The sequence below is a fragment of the Diabrotica undecimpunctata genome, chromosome 9, assembly GCF_040954645.1.
Source record: "Diabrotica undecimpunctata isolate CICGRU chromosome 9, icDiaUnde3, whole genome shotgun sequence".
Classification (NCBI taxonomy): Eukaryota; Metazoa; Arthropoda; class Insecta; order Coleoptera; family Chrysomelidae; genus Diabrotica; species Diabrotica undecimpunctata.
The window spans coordinates 113,487,569-113,504,853 of NC_092811.1; the positions used below are offsets into that span (position 1 = coordinate 113,487,569).

At 34.5% G+C, this 17,285-nt stretch overlaps 1 protein-coding gene across 2 annotated transcripts in view; it reads right to left on the minus strand.

Moving 5' to 3' along the window:
• The window catches only part of LOC140450409 (LIM/homeobox protein Lhx9-like), a 779,178-nt gene that overhangs the window by 515,321 nt on the left and 246,572 nt on the right, over positions 1–17,285 (minus strand). The window contains exons 2-3 of one of the 2 annotated variants that reach the window (XM_072544028.1): positions 7,243–7,582; positions 4,746–4,920 (exon numbers count right to left, since the gene is read on the minus strand). In XM_072544028.1, coding sequence (XP_072400129.1) covers positions 4,746–4,920; positions 7,243–7,582 — 515 coding nt within the window. Of the gene's footprint in view, positions 1–4,745; positions 4,921–7,242; positions 7,586–17,285 lie in introns of both variants that reach the window. The other variant, XM_072544027.1, reaches the window with a different exon arrangement.

Genomic DNA, 17,285 nt, shown 5'->3' on the forward strand with positions numbered 1-17,285 from the left:
GAAACATTTTATTAGATAAAATAATTGCTCTACTTTTATTAAAGTTTTTGTATGGTATACTACCCTCCTAAGCCAAAATGACGTAACTCAATATTTTGCAAATTTTGCGTCAAGGGTTGTGTAGGGTCTTTATACACTCATGGACAAAAATATCGAATATTTTGGAATTTTTAAATTTTTGTTTTTTCAAAATAAATTGTGGTCAATCAAACCGTTTATTGTAAAATAGAGTTTATTTTAACAATGTTTATTGAACAATTTTAAGTTTTTATGCGAAGAAAATTGTGAAAAAAATAAATGTTTAATATTAGGTAAATAAGGTTATTTTACTCTAAACTTAAATGATAATTTAAATTGCTTAAACAAGTAGTTTTAATACTAGCTCTTATTACCGCTTGCGTCTTTCTCAGCATGCTTGCAAGTAAATTTTGGACATATCCTTCGGAAATTGCATTCCATTCATCTTGTGCAGCAAGCCGAAGCTGATCTATCGTATTTGGAACGGGATTTCTTTGTCGTATCATCATCTGTAGACGTAGTTTTGACCATCTGGCTTCCATAATCGGATTCTGGTCTCATCAGTGAAAAGAACGTTTTTCCAGTTGTCAATATTCCACTAAATATGTGTTCTTGCAAATTCCAAACGACGAGCTTTATGATTTTTGAGAAGACGTGGAACTTTGGCGAGGCGTCTGGGCTTTAAGTTTGCTTCTTTTGATCTTCGTCTAACTGTTTGTGAGCTCATATTAACTTTTTATAGCTCATTTCTGAGGTGCATCGATGTCAATGAACGATTTCGTGTAGAAATAAGAACCAAAAAACTGTCATCAATTGCTGTTGTGCACCTTGGGCGTCCTTGACCAGGCCTTCGTACAAAATTTTCTGTTTCGCGGTACCTTTTTAGAGTATTCGAAACTATAGATTCAGTTCTGCTGAGACGTCGTGCGATACCTTTTTGTGCATATCCTTCCTCGTACAAAAATACAATATGTGCTACTTGGACTTCATCGCAGTGTCAAATTGGCGGGATACTTGTTTTAAACTTAGTTAAATCAAAACAATATCTAATTAAACTTAATAAATTAAACTAAAAATAACCGAATTAGTATGATTTTTCTTTACGTGAAGAAGGATTTTTATGATAAAATGTTCGAATGACACTAACCACTGAATAAACGTTAAAATAAACATCAAAATATTTCAAACAAGTTGAGTACATCAGCTTACTATATGAGTATTATCAGTAATCTAAAATTATTTTGAAATAATAGTGACTACAAAAAAAATTGGAAAATTCCAAAATATTCGATATTTTTGTCAATGAGTGTATTTATACGCATCAAAGTTACTAAGGGAAATAGACGTATCTCACATAAAACCGCTTCAAAACTGCTAATAAAATATCTCATATCTCAAAAATAGCTGGAAAACCTTGTCAATTTGACACCTCTATTTTCCTAAGCAAAACTAACCTATCTCAGAGATAAGTTAATTTGGCTTAGAGAATAATATAAAATAATCTAGACATGCGTATTTAAAGGTAGAAGTAAGACCTTTTAATTCAATGTATAACTCCGGAGTGATTCCCACAGATTGGTTCAAATTCATCTTTGTCGCAATAGCTAAAAAACACAATGCGGGAAAATGCTCAGAATATCGATTAATTAGCCTAATGAGCCACACTCTTCAAAATTTCCTAAGAATACTTCATAACAGAATTAGACGCAAATGCGAAGAAGCTCTCAAAGATACAAAATTTGGTTTTAGAAATGCTATGGGAACCAAGGAGGCACTTTTTGCGCTTAACATCCTATTACAAAAATGCCGTGACCAAAGAAAAGATGTATTTGCATGTTTTCTGGACTTCGAAAAGGCATTCCATAAAGTACAGCATGTAAAATTAATGCAAATACTGAAAAATATCGGAATAGATGACAAGGATATTCGTGTCATTAAAAATTTGTAAGTTGTTTTAAGCTTAAGGGTGAATAGACGATCTACAAATATAAAGGTGAAGCAGTTGAAACAGGGCTTTCTAACATAGCTGTAACAAATGAAGTCGTAAATAATGTTGATACTAATCTTGATATTACTAAAACAAGTACAGTAAGAAAAAGAAAAAAAATTGAGTTATCTGTTGGTGACAGGAAAAAACTGAAATTTCGTAGAATGGTAGAAAATCATTCTGTCAAACGTAATTGCTCAGAAAATAAGTACAGACTAATATGTGTTAGCAACATTTTAGAAGAAAGACGGTTAGTTTTAAATGTAGAATTCTGGAAACTGGAATCTTCCAAAGAGAGAAAAGCTTTCATACTGCATCGTATTTCAACATATTCTGTGAAACAAAGAACAACAGAATCCAGTGCTGAACCACATAAGAGGAACAAGTCACATTCATTGCTTAAGGATATTGATGTACTATGCAGAAAGTTTGTAAGGTATTCTTTCTTAGTTTTTTTTTCCGGTTTTTTATAGCGTTCTCCGCCTTCCGGTTCCCAGTTTCCAGCTACGTCGGTCATTCCATTCGCCAGCGTGAAGGTTTCTTTCCGACATTGCCTTCTGAATGCCGCCCAGACAGGATTGTTTTGGCCTTCCTCTCTTCCTTCTTTTCCTTGGCGTCCATTTTAAAATTTGGTTTGGCGGCCTCTCATCGTCCATTCTTTTCACATGACCATACCAGATCAGTTGTCTCCTTTGAATTTCGTCAATGATGGTTGACTTGACTCCCATTATATTTCTGATATGGTCATTTTGTATTCTATCAAGCCTTGATTTTCTAGCTGATCTTCTCCAGAAGTCCATTTCCAATGCAAGTAGGCGTCGCTCAAGGGATTTAGTAAGTTGCCATGTTTCGCATCCATAGAGCACTATACTTTTAAAGATGGAGTTAAAGAGGAGATGCTTTCTTTGATTTGATAGTTCTTTTGACCATAGCATCGGGTTTAGGCATCCTATCACCCTTTTTCCTTTCACGATTCTTTGCTCTATCTCTTTTTCGGTGCGCCCACTCTTGTTGATTGTTGTTCCCAAATATATATATTCCTCACAGTTCTTGATTGTTTCATGTTCGTTGACCATTAGATCTTCTACTTCATTCCCGATGCATAAGTATTGCGTTTTGTTTCTATTTACAGAGAGGCCCCATTCTTCATATGTTTTAAACAACCGTCTCGTCATGAATTCTAAATCTTCCTTGTCTGCTGCCACTACTACTTGGTCGACCGCAAAATGTAGAGTGTATAATGTTGTATCGTCGTCAAGTTGGATCCCCATTCCTGAACACGATCTTCTCCAGTGTTTTAGTGCTTCATTTATTGCTTCATGCTTCAAATCATTCTTAGTACCTTAGGATATAATAAAGGTTGTGATATTATTCGACATACATTAGGAGTTTTACAAAATTCTATCGCACCTCCACCAGACAAGACAGGAACGTGTATTAAACATAACAAACTGAATAACCAAGTAATTCGTGACCATTATGTCCTAAAAGCCGTCAATTTATCATTGACGCTTATAGGACAGAAGAGAACATGCTCCCAATTGACTTTACTTACCCAGCGATCTTAGCCTTTCTTTAATGCATAGAGAAAACATTTTAAAAAATCGAAAAACTCCCTGTTCATACGAAAAATACAGGGTGGTGGCAAAGCAACTTAATATTTCTATTGTAAAATCAATCTAAATCGCCTTGAGGCTTTCGAAATGTGGTGCTATACAAGAATTTTAAAAGTTTTCTGGGTGGAGAAGATTCAAAACTGCTAGAACGTCTCAGCAAGACTACTGAGATCATAAAAAGTATCAAGCAGAGAAAGCTGGAGTATTTCGGACATATAATGAGAGGTCCCAAATATAGGTTGCTACAAAATATCATGCAAGGAAAAATAGCAGGCAAACGAAATTAACGAAGAAGAACCTCATGGTTCAAGACTTAGTGGAGGTTAGTATGGTGTTGATACAAGCATGCTATTTAGGGTGGTAGTGAATAAAATTAGATAGCTATGATGGTAACCAACGTTCTGAAAGGACATGGTACATGAAGAAGAAGAATAAGCTTAATGAGAACATGTCTCTACCAACGCGTTCAAAAATAGGCTTGACCGTTTTATATTATAATATATAGTTAAAATATTGTTTTTTTTTAAACCAAAAATTGTAATTTTGTATTTTTTTTTTTGTAATTTTGTAATTTACTAGTAGGTTACTAATACAATTTCTTTGTTTTTGAGTATAATAGAAACTTGTGTCTCTGCCCATACTTATGTATATTAATAATAATTATAATAAAACCCTTTAAATGTTATTTCATTGATATTAGATTACACGGTTGCTGATAATTTTGTAGAATTTAGGATTACTTCATGGCAACGTAAACTCCGAACAAGAGTTACTGGTTCGGAGAAGTAGTCTCTACACCGACCTTAGGTAGCAACGCTTTAGTTAAGATACAACTATCTAAAATGAAAAAATCTAATTTGCATTATAAGTGTATTTAAAATGACAAAAATCCAGATATTTACGTTACCCTATACCTATGAGACATTACAATGTTTATTGTTTTTGTAAAATAAATTTTACTTTTTGAATAGGCTCTAGGGATATGGTTCTAGATAGGAAGTAAAAAATAAAACTAACAGAAGAAATAATTTCTAAATACTACTTACATACAGATTTTCTGATATTCCTCTTAAATATTACTAAATATGAATGACAAAATATATATGTAAATAAAGCAGACTTACCTATGATAGTCTTTTTTGCAGTAAATATTACCATCCCTGGAAAAACAGGAGTTGTCACCTTCCAAAGTCCTTCTACACTGACAACACTGTAAACAAGATGTGTGCCACCTCCTTTCTACAGCTTGGAGATAGTACCTATCAGTTATTCTTGTTCCACAGCCAGCGCATATAGCACCTGAAAGAAGATATGTTTATACATAAAAGGCTAATGAGGCTTTGGTTAGATCATATTTATAAAGTACCTTCCTATTTCTCGTTAATATATAACCCCAATTTTAGCGAGCGATTTGAAAGGGATACCGAAAGGAGAGTGGAAGACCTACTCTATTACCCTTCAGTGTACATGGAGCCACATCCTCATCAGATGGTGGCACCTATGCTAGAGAACACCGTCGTGCGGATGCATAACTTAGATACAAACACAACTCCTGGCCCTGCAGAGATTTACAAAAGGTGTACCAAAAAACTCCCAGAAAGTATTATCCCGCTGCTTACAAACATAATCAATGCGTGCCCCTTTAAAGTGCTTTTCCACTTTTTGGAAGGTAGCCAACACAGTCATGATTCTCAAACTATGGAAACCCCCAAGTAGTATTGAATCATACAGACCTATCTCACTACTCAGCACCCTAGCTAAATTCTTCGAGAGGATCCTGAAGGAGAAACTCATAGAATTCATAGCACACATCTTGTCATTCTCATATTCCAATTTGGATTCAGAGCTAAACACTTGGAACAAAATGCATTAATTGAAGCAGCAATCTTCATATCACAAGCCCCCAATGAAATAACTGGATACGCCATATGCATCTTCTTAATGGACAGAAGGCCTTCGATTAGGTTTGCTTAGGAAAAATTCCACCCCTCTTCCCTTCGTAAAAATAATCCGTTTCTATCTCTCCAATCAGACAATCCGTATTAAAGTCACTAACACGCTGTTAACACCATTCACCTCACAAACAGGAGTCGCAAAGGGCTCAATTCTGGCACCAATATTATACACAGTCTACAACAGTGACATCCCTCATCTGTTGACTAGATCAGAGTCAATATTATTATTTGCTGACGATACTGCACTCCTCTGTGCAGGAGCTTACAATGGGACGCTAAGACATGCGTCTGTATTCGACAAAGCACAGGACCAGTTAAACAGAATTGTCATGTGGTGAAACAAATGAAGAGTCACACTCAATCCGTTTAAAATTCAATTACTTTTATTCAAATCCTCTCACAAAATCCTCTCATGATCACAGAAACTTCGTTTCCTACTTCGAAGTTTATTTTAGCAGGACTCTCAACTAGGACATTGACATCAAAGACACCCTAGACAAGGTAAAAAAAAGAACTAGACTCCTGGGCGCGCTGTCTGGAAAACTCGAAAATACCTTTAATAAAACTCTCTTGTACACCTACAAGATTTTCATCAGGCCTATCATCGAATACAAGGTGTGTGTTTACATGTCACTAATCTCTCGCTAATCCAACGCCATTGTGGCAACACAAACGAAAATCCTCAGAAAGTGCATCAGGAAACGAGTAGATTATCCGTTATCACTAATTCACCAAATTACTGAATATAACATCAATAAAGGACAGAATCCGATCTCTCAGCAAAAGATACGTCCACCGCACAATAGCTGGCTCCAACAACAGAGCTAAGTAAACTCTAAGGAATACCTGCTAGCGTTGAGGACACATACTGACCACACAGGCTCCCTCTAACAAAAGTTCCATTCCCTCCGGCCAAGCTTCCACACTTTGCTGGTAACGAACTTCCTGATGAACAATATTCTCGAAGTAACTCCCCTTAAATATCTCAGATAAACTAACTGCACGCCAAAAACGCTAATTCAAAACCGTTTCTAGTACGACTGGTAACACCGGAGATACCTTCTACTCATGACTTGGTCAGCTATTTTAAATTATGCCTCATTTCCTACACCAGCACCATCTAAGTCAATTTTGGAAATTGGCTTCAGTTCAATTGAATAGGAGTTTACCCTATTGGTGCTTGTATTCGGTGATATAAAGACCAAAGTGCATAACCCTTAAAAACTGGAAATTGAGATTTGAGTTTTAAGATTAAAATTGAGATTTTATGATGTTACAGTCATGTAGTAGATGAGCTAGATAATGATAATGATGAGACACGGGTGGGGTGAATGTTTTACCGATTTTCTTCCAACTCAAGATAATAGAATGTTTAAAAACAGCAGTCCAGATTTTTACATGTATATATGTAAAATAATTCCTTATTATTAATATATTATATAAAGCCAAAGATGGGAGAAGTTTTTCAATATGCCTAAAATTGTTTAAATTCTACAATTTTTTGATTATGATGTCGAAGTTAACTGAATTTTTTGTTTCTCGAGATTATCTGCTTTATTTAAATAGAAGTTTTCGCGAAAAAATCCGATAATTACCTTATGGATACGTAAATAAAAATAACCAAAATCATTTGCCACACTATAATTCTCTGATACCCTTTACTTACCGTTCTCTTCTACGCAGCTAGCTGCAGGACTCTCCGGAGGCGTGGAAGACTGTAAAGGCTCTATCTTTGGTATATGCTGTTCAAAAGAAGAATGCGGCCTACACAGATCTGGCGGCGTAAGTGGCCTTTGCGTCTGGTGCTGAGACAGCCCCGAAGATCCGTGTGGCGGCCTGCAAATCTCTGATCCGCACGATTGATGGTTGTTGTTGGATGGAGTGCTGCAAGAACTGCCACTGGAGATGCTCTGTTCGGGATCCCCCATTGACGAATCGCACGAAGGAAGATTCGGCGAGAGGTCTCGTGACGGATCATACGCCGGGCCAATATACTGCTCGTGCTGCTGCTGAAACGAAGAATTGTTTTAGAAAATGAATCAAATGTAACATCATTATATAATATAATACACCTTATATCTTGTCTATGTCCAAATACTACTGCTGCTTTGGATCGGTAAAAAAGGTGGAGATGAGTCTTTATTTGTAATTCTTACAGTTATATATACATAATTAAACAGGTGTACCAAAACAGATATATATATATATATATATATATATATATATATATATATATATATATATATATTATCCAGTATTACCTAGAGTTCAAAATAAATCTCGTCTGGTCTTACTGTTTTACCAGTTTTTGCTATATTATTGCTTGTTTTACCACAAAATTAAACTCTTTATGTTGTTATTACCAATTTTTTCTACGGTATTACGGTTTTTTACGTTGGTACAAGACTTTTTTAGTGAAGTGTTGGCACAGCTGAGAAAGATTTGTGCCTCTAAATCAACTCTGTTTTGGTAAATTTCTGACAATGTGATTGAGGTTATGTCATATTTTAATCTGTAAGTTAAAGTGTATTTTAAGGCAATACCTAGTCGTAAAGCTATTTTAGATAACGCGGTGTCAAAAGGTGTCAAAAAGAAAATTATTCAGAAAGACCATTGGTAAGAAAATGTGAGACAGGGTAAACAGGAGTATGTATCAAAATTTACAGGAAAAACTATACAGAGTAAGGTATTTTCTGTTATTCTTAAGTGTAGAAAAATGTTTTGCAAAAATAACTTGGCCAAATCAAAAGCATTTATTTGACTCTTTTTATGATAATGGTTTAAAAAAAGAACAAGACACTCTTCTAGCAGGTTGTTTGGCATTAGAGGAGCCTCCAGAAAAATATAGAAAGATAGAAAATCCCATATTTAGCAGACAGTATCACTGGAAATACAAGCTTAAAACTGCTGGTTGGGATGTGCCCGTGGGCCGTTTCTTTTTTGTTAACTTATATCAAGTAGAAGTGAAGCGTGTAAGAATATTACAGAAAAAAATTGTTAAGAAAACTCCACTTGATGAAAAACGTGAAAAACACTGAAACCAAAGAAAAATTTCAGATGATGTTTATTTTATGGATTTAGAACAGTTAAAATATATTTCACATAAACCAAGTCATTACACACCTGGAAAAATAAACAGATTGTACTTCGACAACCCAGACACCCAGACCTAACGATTAAAAACAATTTTGAGCAGTTTCAAAAGTTGTTTAAAGACACTACTGGGAATAATCTTACCATGAAATACAAGACCTATTTCAAGTTTTTCAGAGAAACTAATTTTACGTTCAAAAAACCGAAGGCTGACACATGTAATTATTGTCGTGAGTGTGAAATCAAAATAGAAAAGAACTGGAATGATGAATGCCGTGTTTATTACAATCTCCATTAAAAGAGACTCGAGGCATATTCAAAGGTAAAAAATGATTACATGAAAAAAGAACAGATGATAGTGGCATTCTTGTCCTGGAATTTGATTACGCACAAAATCTACCGCTGTCAAAGCTTAGCATAACAAAACTGTTCTATAAAAGCTCTTTATGGATGTACGTATTCAATTCTGGTACAGTCCATCCAATTTACAAACCGTTGCACGTCATTATCTACGTCAGAAATCGAAGTTGACATAGTTGCCAAAGTATAAAAAATTCCTGAATCCATTTAAAATCAAATAGGTCACATAATTATTGCAAAAGTGTACAACAACAGTATACAACAAAATAAATTAATATTTAACGTAAATAAATAGAAAAAACAAGAGTTAAAATATAATCTTGTTAAAAACAATTTGAGCCGCTTGTTTAAAAAACAACATAGTTTAATTAATAGTAAATAATAAAAACAAAACTAAAGTGTCAACACCGCAACTGTCAAATAAGTGTTACCAATTTATGCCAAAATTTCACCTTCATTCGATTACAGTTACAGTGTGTTCCGAACAAATGTTCTTTATAAAAACGCTTTATAATGCATTTATATAAATTAAATGAAATATATTATTGTGTATTTCTTCAAGTTAACAATAATAGAAATCTTTAAATATTATTTCTACGCGTATATAATAAAATATGTCTAGTGGCTGTAATGCCAGTGTACTCGGCAAAGTGATTCTAAAAAAGAACATACCTACCGCCTAAATATTTCGTGTTGGTATCATGTGACGTCACGGGCTATGACACCGATAACGTGCAACGGTATGTAAATTAGATGGACTGTAGTCGGCAAAGAAACAGACAAAATTTGTATTCAAAGGGGTGTTAGACAGGGTTTTGTGTTGTCCCCAACTTTTTTTAACGTTTACTCAGAAATAATTTTTAACGAAGCCTTGGAAGGGCAATGTGGAGTTCCAGTCAGGGGAGAAACTATTAACAACATCAGATATGCAGATGACACCGCGATCATGGCTGAAAGTAGCGAAGATCTTTAATTCCTTATAGATCAAGTCACTAGACAATGCTCTAATAACGGACTAAGCATAAATACAACAAAGACAAACTTACTTGTGGTTAGTAAACAAGACCTCGGCGCTATATAACTGATTGTCAATAATGAACCGATAACAAAAGTTAACCATTTTAAATACCCAGGATGTTGGACAAACAAGACACTAAATCCGGATGAAGAAATTAAAACTCGTATAGAAATTGCAAGAGGAACATTTATGAAATTTAGATCTATTCTGAGCAATTCTCAGCTGAACTTACAGCTGAGAATTAAGTTCCCAAAATATTATGTGTATCCTGTATTACTGTATGGATGTGAAACCTGAATTATGAAGGTTAACATAATGAACAAATTAGAAGCCTTCGAGATGTGGTTATAGTGTAGAATGCTCAGAATATCATGGGTTCAACACATTTCAAACAGAGAAGTTTTGAACAGAGAAGGTCAAGGTGAAGGCGGCTTAATAAAGATGATAAAAAAAAGAAAACTCGAATATCTGGGGCATATAATGAGAGGATGCAGATACAGGATAATACAGTTGATACTCAACGGAAAGATCGACAAAAAAAGAGGAATTGGTAGGAAGAAATACTCATGGCTCTGAAACCTTCGTCAATGGACTGGCTTATTAGCAGATGAATTATTTCATGTCACGCAAGATATCGTCAAATCGTCATGGAAGCTACCCACTCCTAAAATTTGGGCACGGTACTCAAAGAAGAAGAGGTATTCAATATACACGTGCATAATGATGAATCATCATATGCATATTTCTTCATAGAATCTTAAGTAAAAGGGGAGCAAGTAGTGTTGCTTCATTCATCTTTGACTGTATACACAATAAATTAACAGTTTATCCTAATACCGAGCATATTGTTTTTCTATCAGATGCAGCTGAAGGCCAAAATAAAAATCAGACTTTGTTACGGTTTTTTTATTGGATATCAAAAGTATAACGACGACGACGACGGAAATAGACGAAGGTAAACAAATCAAAGGAACAGACAAGTATAAGTATTTAGGTTTCATAATATCAAACAAAGGAACAACGGAGGAAGATATAAAAAATAGACTAGGACAAACAAGAGACTGCATACGAAAATTGAACCCGGTACTATGGGATAAGAACATCAGCATGAAAACAAAGAAAAAAATATATAATACCATGACAAGAAGTATCCTCACTTATGGGTGTGAAAATTGGACAATAAATAAGAAAACCAAAAACAAAATAAGAGCAACAGAGACGGAATTTCTAAGGAGAAGCTGCAGAGTAACAAGAAGAGATAGGATAAATAACATGGAGATTAAGAGGAGAATGGGCATGAACTCCGACATAATAGACTACATCGAACAGAAGAGGTTAACCTGGTACGGACATGTCAGAAGAGCAGACCAAAATCGGTGGATAAATAGAATAACAGAGTGGAGCCCGATAGGAAGAAGAAAGAGAGGCAGACCCCGAAGATCTTTCAGAGATGAGGTGGACGAAGCAATGAGTAGAAGAAACCTACAGGAAGGGGACTGGCTAAACAGGAAAAATTGGAGAAAACGGTTGAGTGAAGGAATACAGTGATAACTGTGGAAATCCTTGTATATATATAAAAGTATACGGAGTTTAAGTGACACAAATTTATTCTGTTCGTGGACACTCCTTTAGTCAGTTTGACAGAAATATTTGGGTTATAGGACAGGCCTTAAAAAGAGTTCAAGATGTCGAGGAACCCAAAGTCTACCTAGAAAAAATTGTACAGTGCAGAAAAACTCCTTCTACTTGGCTTCTAACACTAGCTGCTTCTAAAACCTACTTTGAAAATGTATAACACCTTTTAAATATGCAAAAACGTTGCCAGTTGATCTTACTCTTACACCTTTACCTCGGGTTTTTATTAATCAGTCTAAAAAAAAGAGGTGAGAGACTTGTTTCAGTACTTAAGAGAAGACAGTAAAAATTTCTACAAACTTTGATTTAAAGAAAGCACAGCGATTGAAAAAGACAATGAGAGTAGTGCTGATGACTCAGATGATGAGGAAATTTAGCATAAAATTATATTAAATATAATGCAGTGTAAACAAAATACAAGTTTTATTGCTGTTTAAAGACCTTGATTATTATTTTAAACCTTTGTATACTATAATATATAACTGTATTTTACTATAGTCCATTTCCATCATATTGATAGCACATTATGTATGCAAATCCCTAAACTGTTGATACGGGTGACTCAATGAAAAATAGATATTTGTCAACACGTTTACAGACGTATATAGGAAAACAATTTTAAATTGAGTATGACCACCAGGTATAAAGGTTGAAGCAGAATAGAATACAATAATTTTGAGGGTTACTAATCAGTAAATAAAGTTGCCAGTGTCGGAGTGATGGAGATTAACAGGTACTAATGAATTTGCAAGAAATGTAAGATGTTTATTTTATTGGTTATATATAAAATAATTTGTTTCCGTAACAGGGGCCGATTTGTAAAAAAATAAATATTATTTTAATCAAATTCCATTTCAGATTCACTGCTTTCTTCAGAATCTAAGGAATCTTCAACTCCAATGTTAATTATTACCGGTTCCAGCATTGCATCAGTCATATTATCCAAATTCCACATTTTATTTTCTTCCTTGTAAGTATGACTAACAGCATTTTTCCAATTTTCTGGAGTTACTTTTGATAAGGAATATTCTAATAATTGTTGTAAGTCTTCTAATTTAAAAGTTTTGTTGTTGCCTCCGACTTCACCCTTTACTTGAGACCATATATTTTCTATCAGATTCAGATCACAGTGGTATGGGGGTGTACGTAAAATAATTACATCACGGTTTAATGCCATTTCAACTATTATATATTTTTTATAAGCTGCTTTATGTTGCCTTACAATAGGTAATAATTCCTTTTTTGTCGAATTCTCCTTGTACTCAATTGCGTGTTTATCTAACCATTCGATTATCTCTCCTTTTTTTCAAGCGGTTGTTGGCAATTTTTCTGCTAGCCTTGAATGGAAACTAGCATTATCCATGACTATGACAGATTTTTTTGGAATTAAATCCAACATTTGCTCAAAATATTCTTCAAAAACGTCAGCAGTGATTTCCTCGTGGTAATTTTTGGTTGATTTTGAGGCAAAACTTAATAATCCACCATTGACAAAACCGTATTCGTTTCCAATATGGGTTATTATGAGTCTGCGTCCTTTTCCAACGGGAATATTGTTTATTCCAGTAGATACACCTTCGATGAATGCCTGACGGGAACTTTTCACATTTGTATCAACCCATAGGTATGGTACAGTATGACCTTCATTTAGCCAAGTCTCGTCCAAATAAAAAATTGTTTTCCCTTCTTCTCGGTACTTTTTAATATTTCTTAGATAATCTCGTCTCCAACATACAATGTAATCTTTTTCAATTAAAACGGAGTTTCTTCTATTCTTTTGCCAACGAAATCCCATCTCTCTCAATAGTCCCCATAATTTCTTGTTGCTTATGATTGGTAACTCTTCGTTTTCTCTAATTAATGTTTGGATTTTGTCCAATGTTGGAAATTCATTGTTAAAAAAAATGAGTGGACGCTGCGTCTTATCATGTTTTTATGTATTTCTTCAATTTCCAATGGTTTACTCCCTCCACTCTTATTGGGAGATGAAACAGTTTTTCCTTTTCTTTCTTTAGGAATCCATACATTGTTGCTTCTCCAACCCATTTCATATTTGAACACATGTTAACGATTTCACGAACATTACTTAAAGGGCGTTGATGTACAAGTGCATCGTGTACATTTAATAATATATTTTTATCTCTTAGACTGAAGGCACCTTTAAAACTACACTTAACCGGAATAAAACCTGTTGTCGACGTCATTTTTAAATGCAAATAATAAAATACGGACACCAAAAACGTAGGTAGGTAAGACATGAACAATGTACATCTACAAGCTAAATGGAAGATGCAAACAATTTCTAATTTATATTATTGGCATAAGCTGTAATGTGGCATAAAAACTACTTAAACTATCATTAGCGAAGCCTTATCAGTAATTCCAGGTAATCGTTCAAAGAAGGTATTCTTTTTGTGTCAGGCGATAACTTGTATAGAAAACAATAATCACCTTTAAATTACTGTTTACATTAATTTGTTTCGTGAAACATTGAATTCTCTCGTTAATCACCCGTGTATAATTAACAATAATGGTGTGGCAGATATACCGACGTTTTTTACGCACAAAAAAGGTATAGTGAGATTAGTGGACACTTATTTTACAGAAGATTTTTTAAAAGATAATGAATTGTTGACGGCATCTTAAAATATTAATTTTTTTTATTTATTTCAAAACAAGTATAGGGTGACGCCTACGGTTTTTTGACCTGTTGAGGATTTGCATACATAATGTGCTATCAATATGGTGGAAAAGGACTATATACAACAGTAAACAGTTATAGGCGTTTCTTCTGCAGAAATCTGCGAAATGTGTTCTCCAGATGTAAACTTGTTTTAATACTCTTCATTTGAAAAAAAGGGCATATCTTATAAAGGTGTTCTCTGTTATTTTATTAATCGATCGAAAATTGTTAAAACTAAAACAGTGCAAGTGTTATCACCTTAGACATGGATGTTAAATCTTTGAATGTTTGTTTCTCAAAATACAATTTTAGCAGATATACCCTTCTTCTAGCTACCGCCTCAATTGTAATATTTATTACTGACAATATCTATTGTTGATGTTGCTATTTAATATATAGTAGCCATAGCAACAAGTGTTATACAGCCAACTAGATAATTTTTAAAACACAATAAAAAAATAGCCCCATCTCGATAAAAACTTGCTTATCGAAAAAGTTAAGAGGCAAAAAAGTTTTAAAAACATTGTATTTACCTAATGGTATCACAATAATAATTTAATTGGAACGTATACAAACATTTGGGGAGTGGGGGGGTTTAAAGGAACAAAACCCCCATAAAATTTTTATTTTGTGTACAAATTTCACTGTTACTATTTTTTTTTAGAGATATTCCTGCCATAATAAAGCCACATGTTCATTTTTACTGATATATTGAAAAAAATCGATTTACATTTTGTAACTTCAAAAGGCTGTAACTTTTTTATGTGCATATTTGTACTAAGGTAAGTTAGGTTTATTCGAACTATTTTTTGTCCCAGAATACGCGAATTAATTTATCTATAGGGGGTGGCCAGATTATTAGAGTCAGTAAGTTGATTTCTTAATTTTCTAGTTTAACTGATTTTTTTAGCAAGGTGTTAGCTTTAAGACTTGCATCTATTTTTTGTTAAAAAGGGTGTGATATTAAGGTCACAAAAACAATGAGTTATGTTAGTAAAACTATTTATTTTTTTCGCAAAAAAATTGTTACATAAAATCACTAATTTCAATATTATTTAGTGATGCCACCCTTTGCTGCAATTACAGCTTCTACACGTCGGGGCATGCTCTGAATACAAACTTCTGCATCGTGTTTTAATTTTGGGTTATGATGCCATTCTTTAATAAGAGTTTCAATCAACTGCCGCTTCGTTTTAGTAACATCTTTGACGATCTCCCGTTTGGTTAACTCTCGCATACTCTCTATGGGGTTTACGTCAGGTGAGTTTCCCGGTCAGGGCAGAACTGCAATATTTTCTTTGGACAGAAATGCAGTTACACTTCTAGCTTTGTGGCACGGTGCACAATGGTGCATAAAAATGTAATTTTTTTGACCAGGGAATAATTCTTTTGAGCTGGAGACGTAGCCGAGTTTCAAGTTTTCGCTTATACTGGTCCTGTCTCATTGTCCCTTCCACGACTTATAAGCGTCCCATAGCCTTGGCCGAGATTACAGACCACACCATGACACTAACCGGATGTTTAACCCTCTCCACAATGCAATCTGGTTGGAACCGCACTCCAGGACGTCGTCGGACGAACGCACTTTTGTCCACCAAAATCTGGAATGTTGATTCTGCGGAGAAGTATACCTAAAAAAATAAAAATATTCGCTGTTCACGAACTTCATTCGTTAAAAAAAGTTGTACTTACTCGACTCCAGTCTTCAACGGTCATACTTCGGTGCTGCTTGGTCCATTTGAGTATCTTTCTCTTCATGGCTTGAGCCGTGGTTTTTTCATTATCTAGTAACTTATAAGATTCTGTTCGGCCAGTCTTCGTCGCACAACTCTAGCACAACACACTAAACTGCAGAGATTAAGGTGGGCAGGGCACGTGGTCCGCATGCATGAGAATAGAATCCCCAGATAATTATTAAATGCAAGAATGCAGGGAAAAAGACCTGTTGGAAGACCTAAAAAGAGAAGGGAAGACGAAGCCGATGAGGATGCCAGGAACAGCCTGGGAACGCGTTCATAGAAAAGAACAACGGTAAATCGAGATGATTGGAGAAACCTGTTGAAGGGGGCCAAGGCCCGATTTGGGCTGTAGTGCCATTGGATGGATGGATGGAGTCTTCGTCGCATTGTTCTTCTGGAAACATTAATTCTTTCGGTATTTATCATCGTAGTAAGATGTGCCACACCCTGTCACATTTTCCAACACGGCAAGTTTTCCCTGGAGGCAAGTCTGCAATTTTTCCCATACTAAAAAAATAATTTTTATTTTGAACAATGTTTTTAAATAAAATCGTGTCATTTAAGGCAGCAAAAATGACTAAATAACAAACATTACTTACCTGTTAAATATATCTGACACGAAAACCTGGCAGAAACACTTTAAAAAAGTTTTAAACAACTTGCAAATATTTTAAGCCTCACTGCTATAACAGCCGATGACCAACTGAGATGCAACAACAGCAATTATTATTTCATTCTATACATTACATAAGCAGTCTACCAGTGTTGCGGCTTATCAAAAATCTTAATAATCATACCAGAAGAACTGCCAAATATAATACAGAAATGAACACCAATTTTTTTGGTCAAAAAACCATTTAGTAGAAAATACAAAAATATATGTAGTGTCCCTAATAATTTGGACACCCACTGTACATTTTATACCATACCCTATATTATTATCCCATATTAATTTCTCACTGACAAGAAATTAATTGGATTTCGCATTATTTAATCTTTCTTGTCTTCTGGTGCTTTCCACGTTTATAATCGTCTCTTTGACAGCTTAAATAAGGTGTTACTTTTTGTATGAGTTTAATAAAAATCTTAAAAATATATATATCTAATCTTCGTCAAATAATTTAATTAACTAATTTTCTTTAAAATTGTTTAAGAGAATTTTCACCTTTCACCTTTTATTT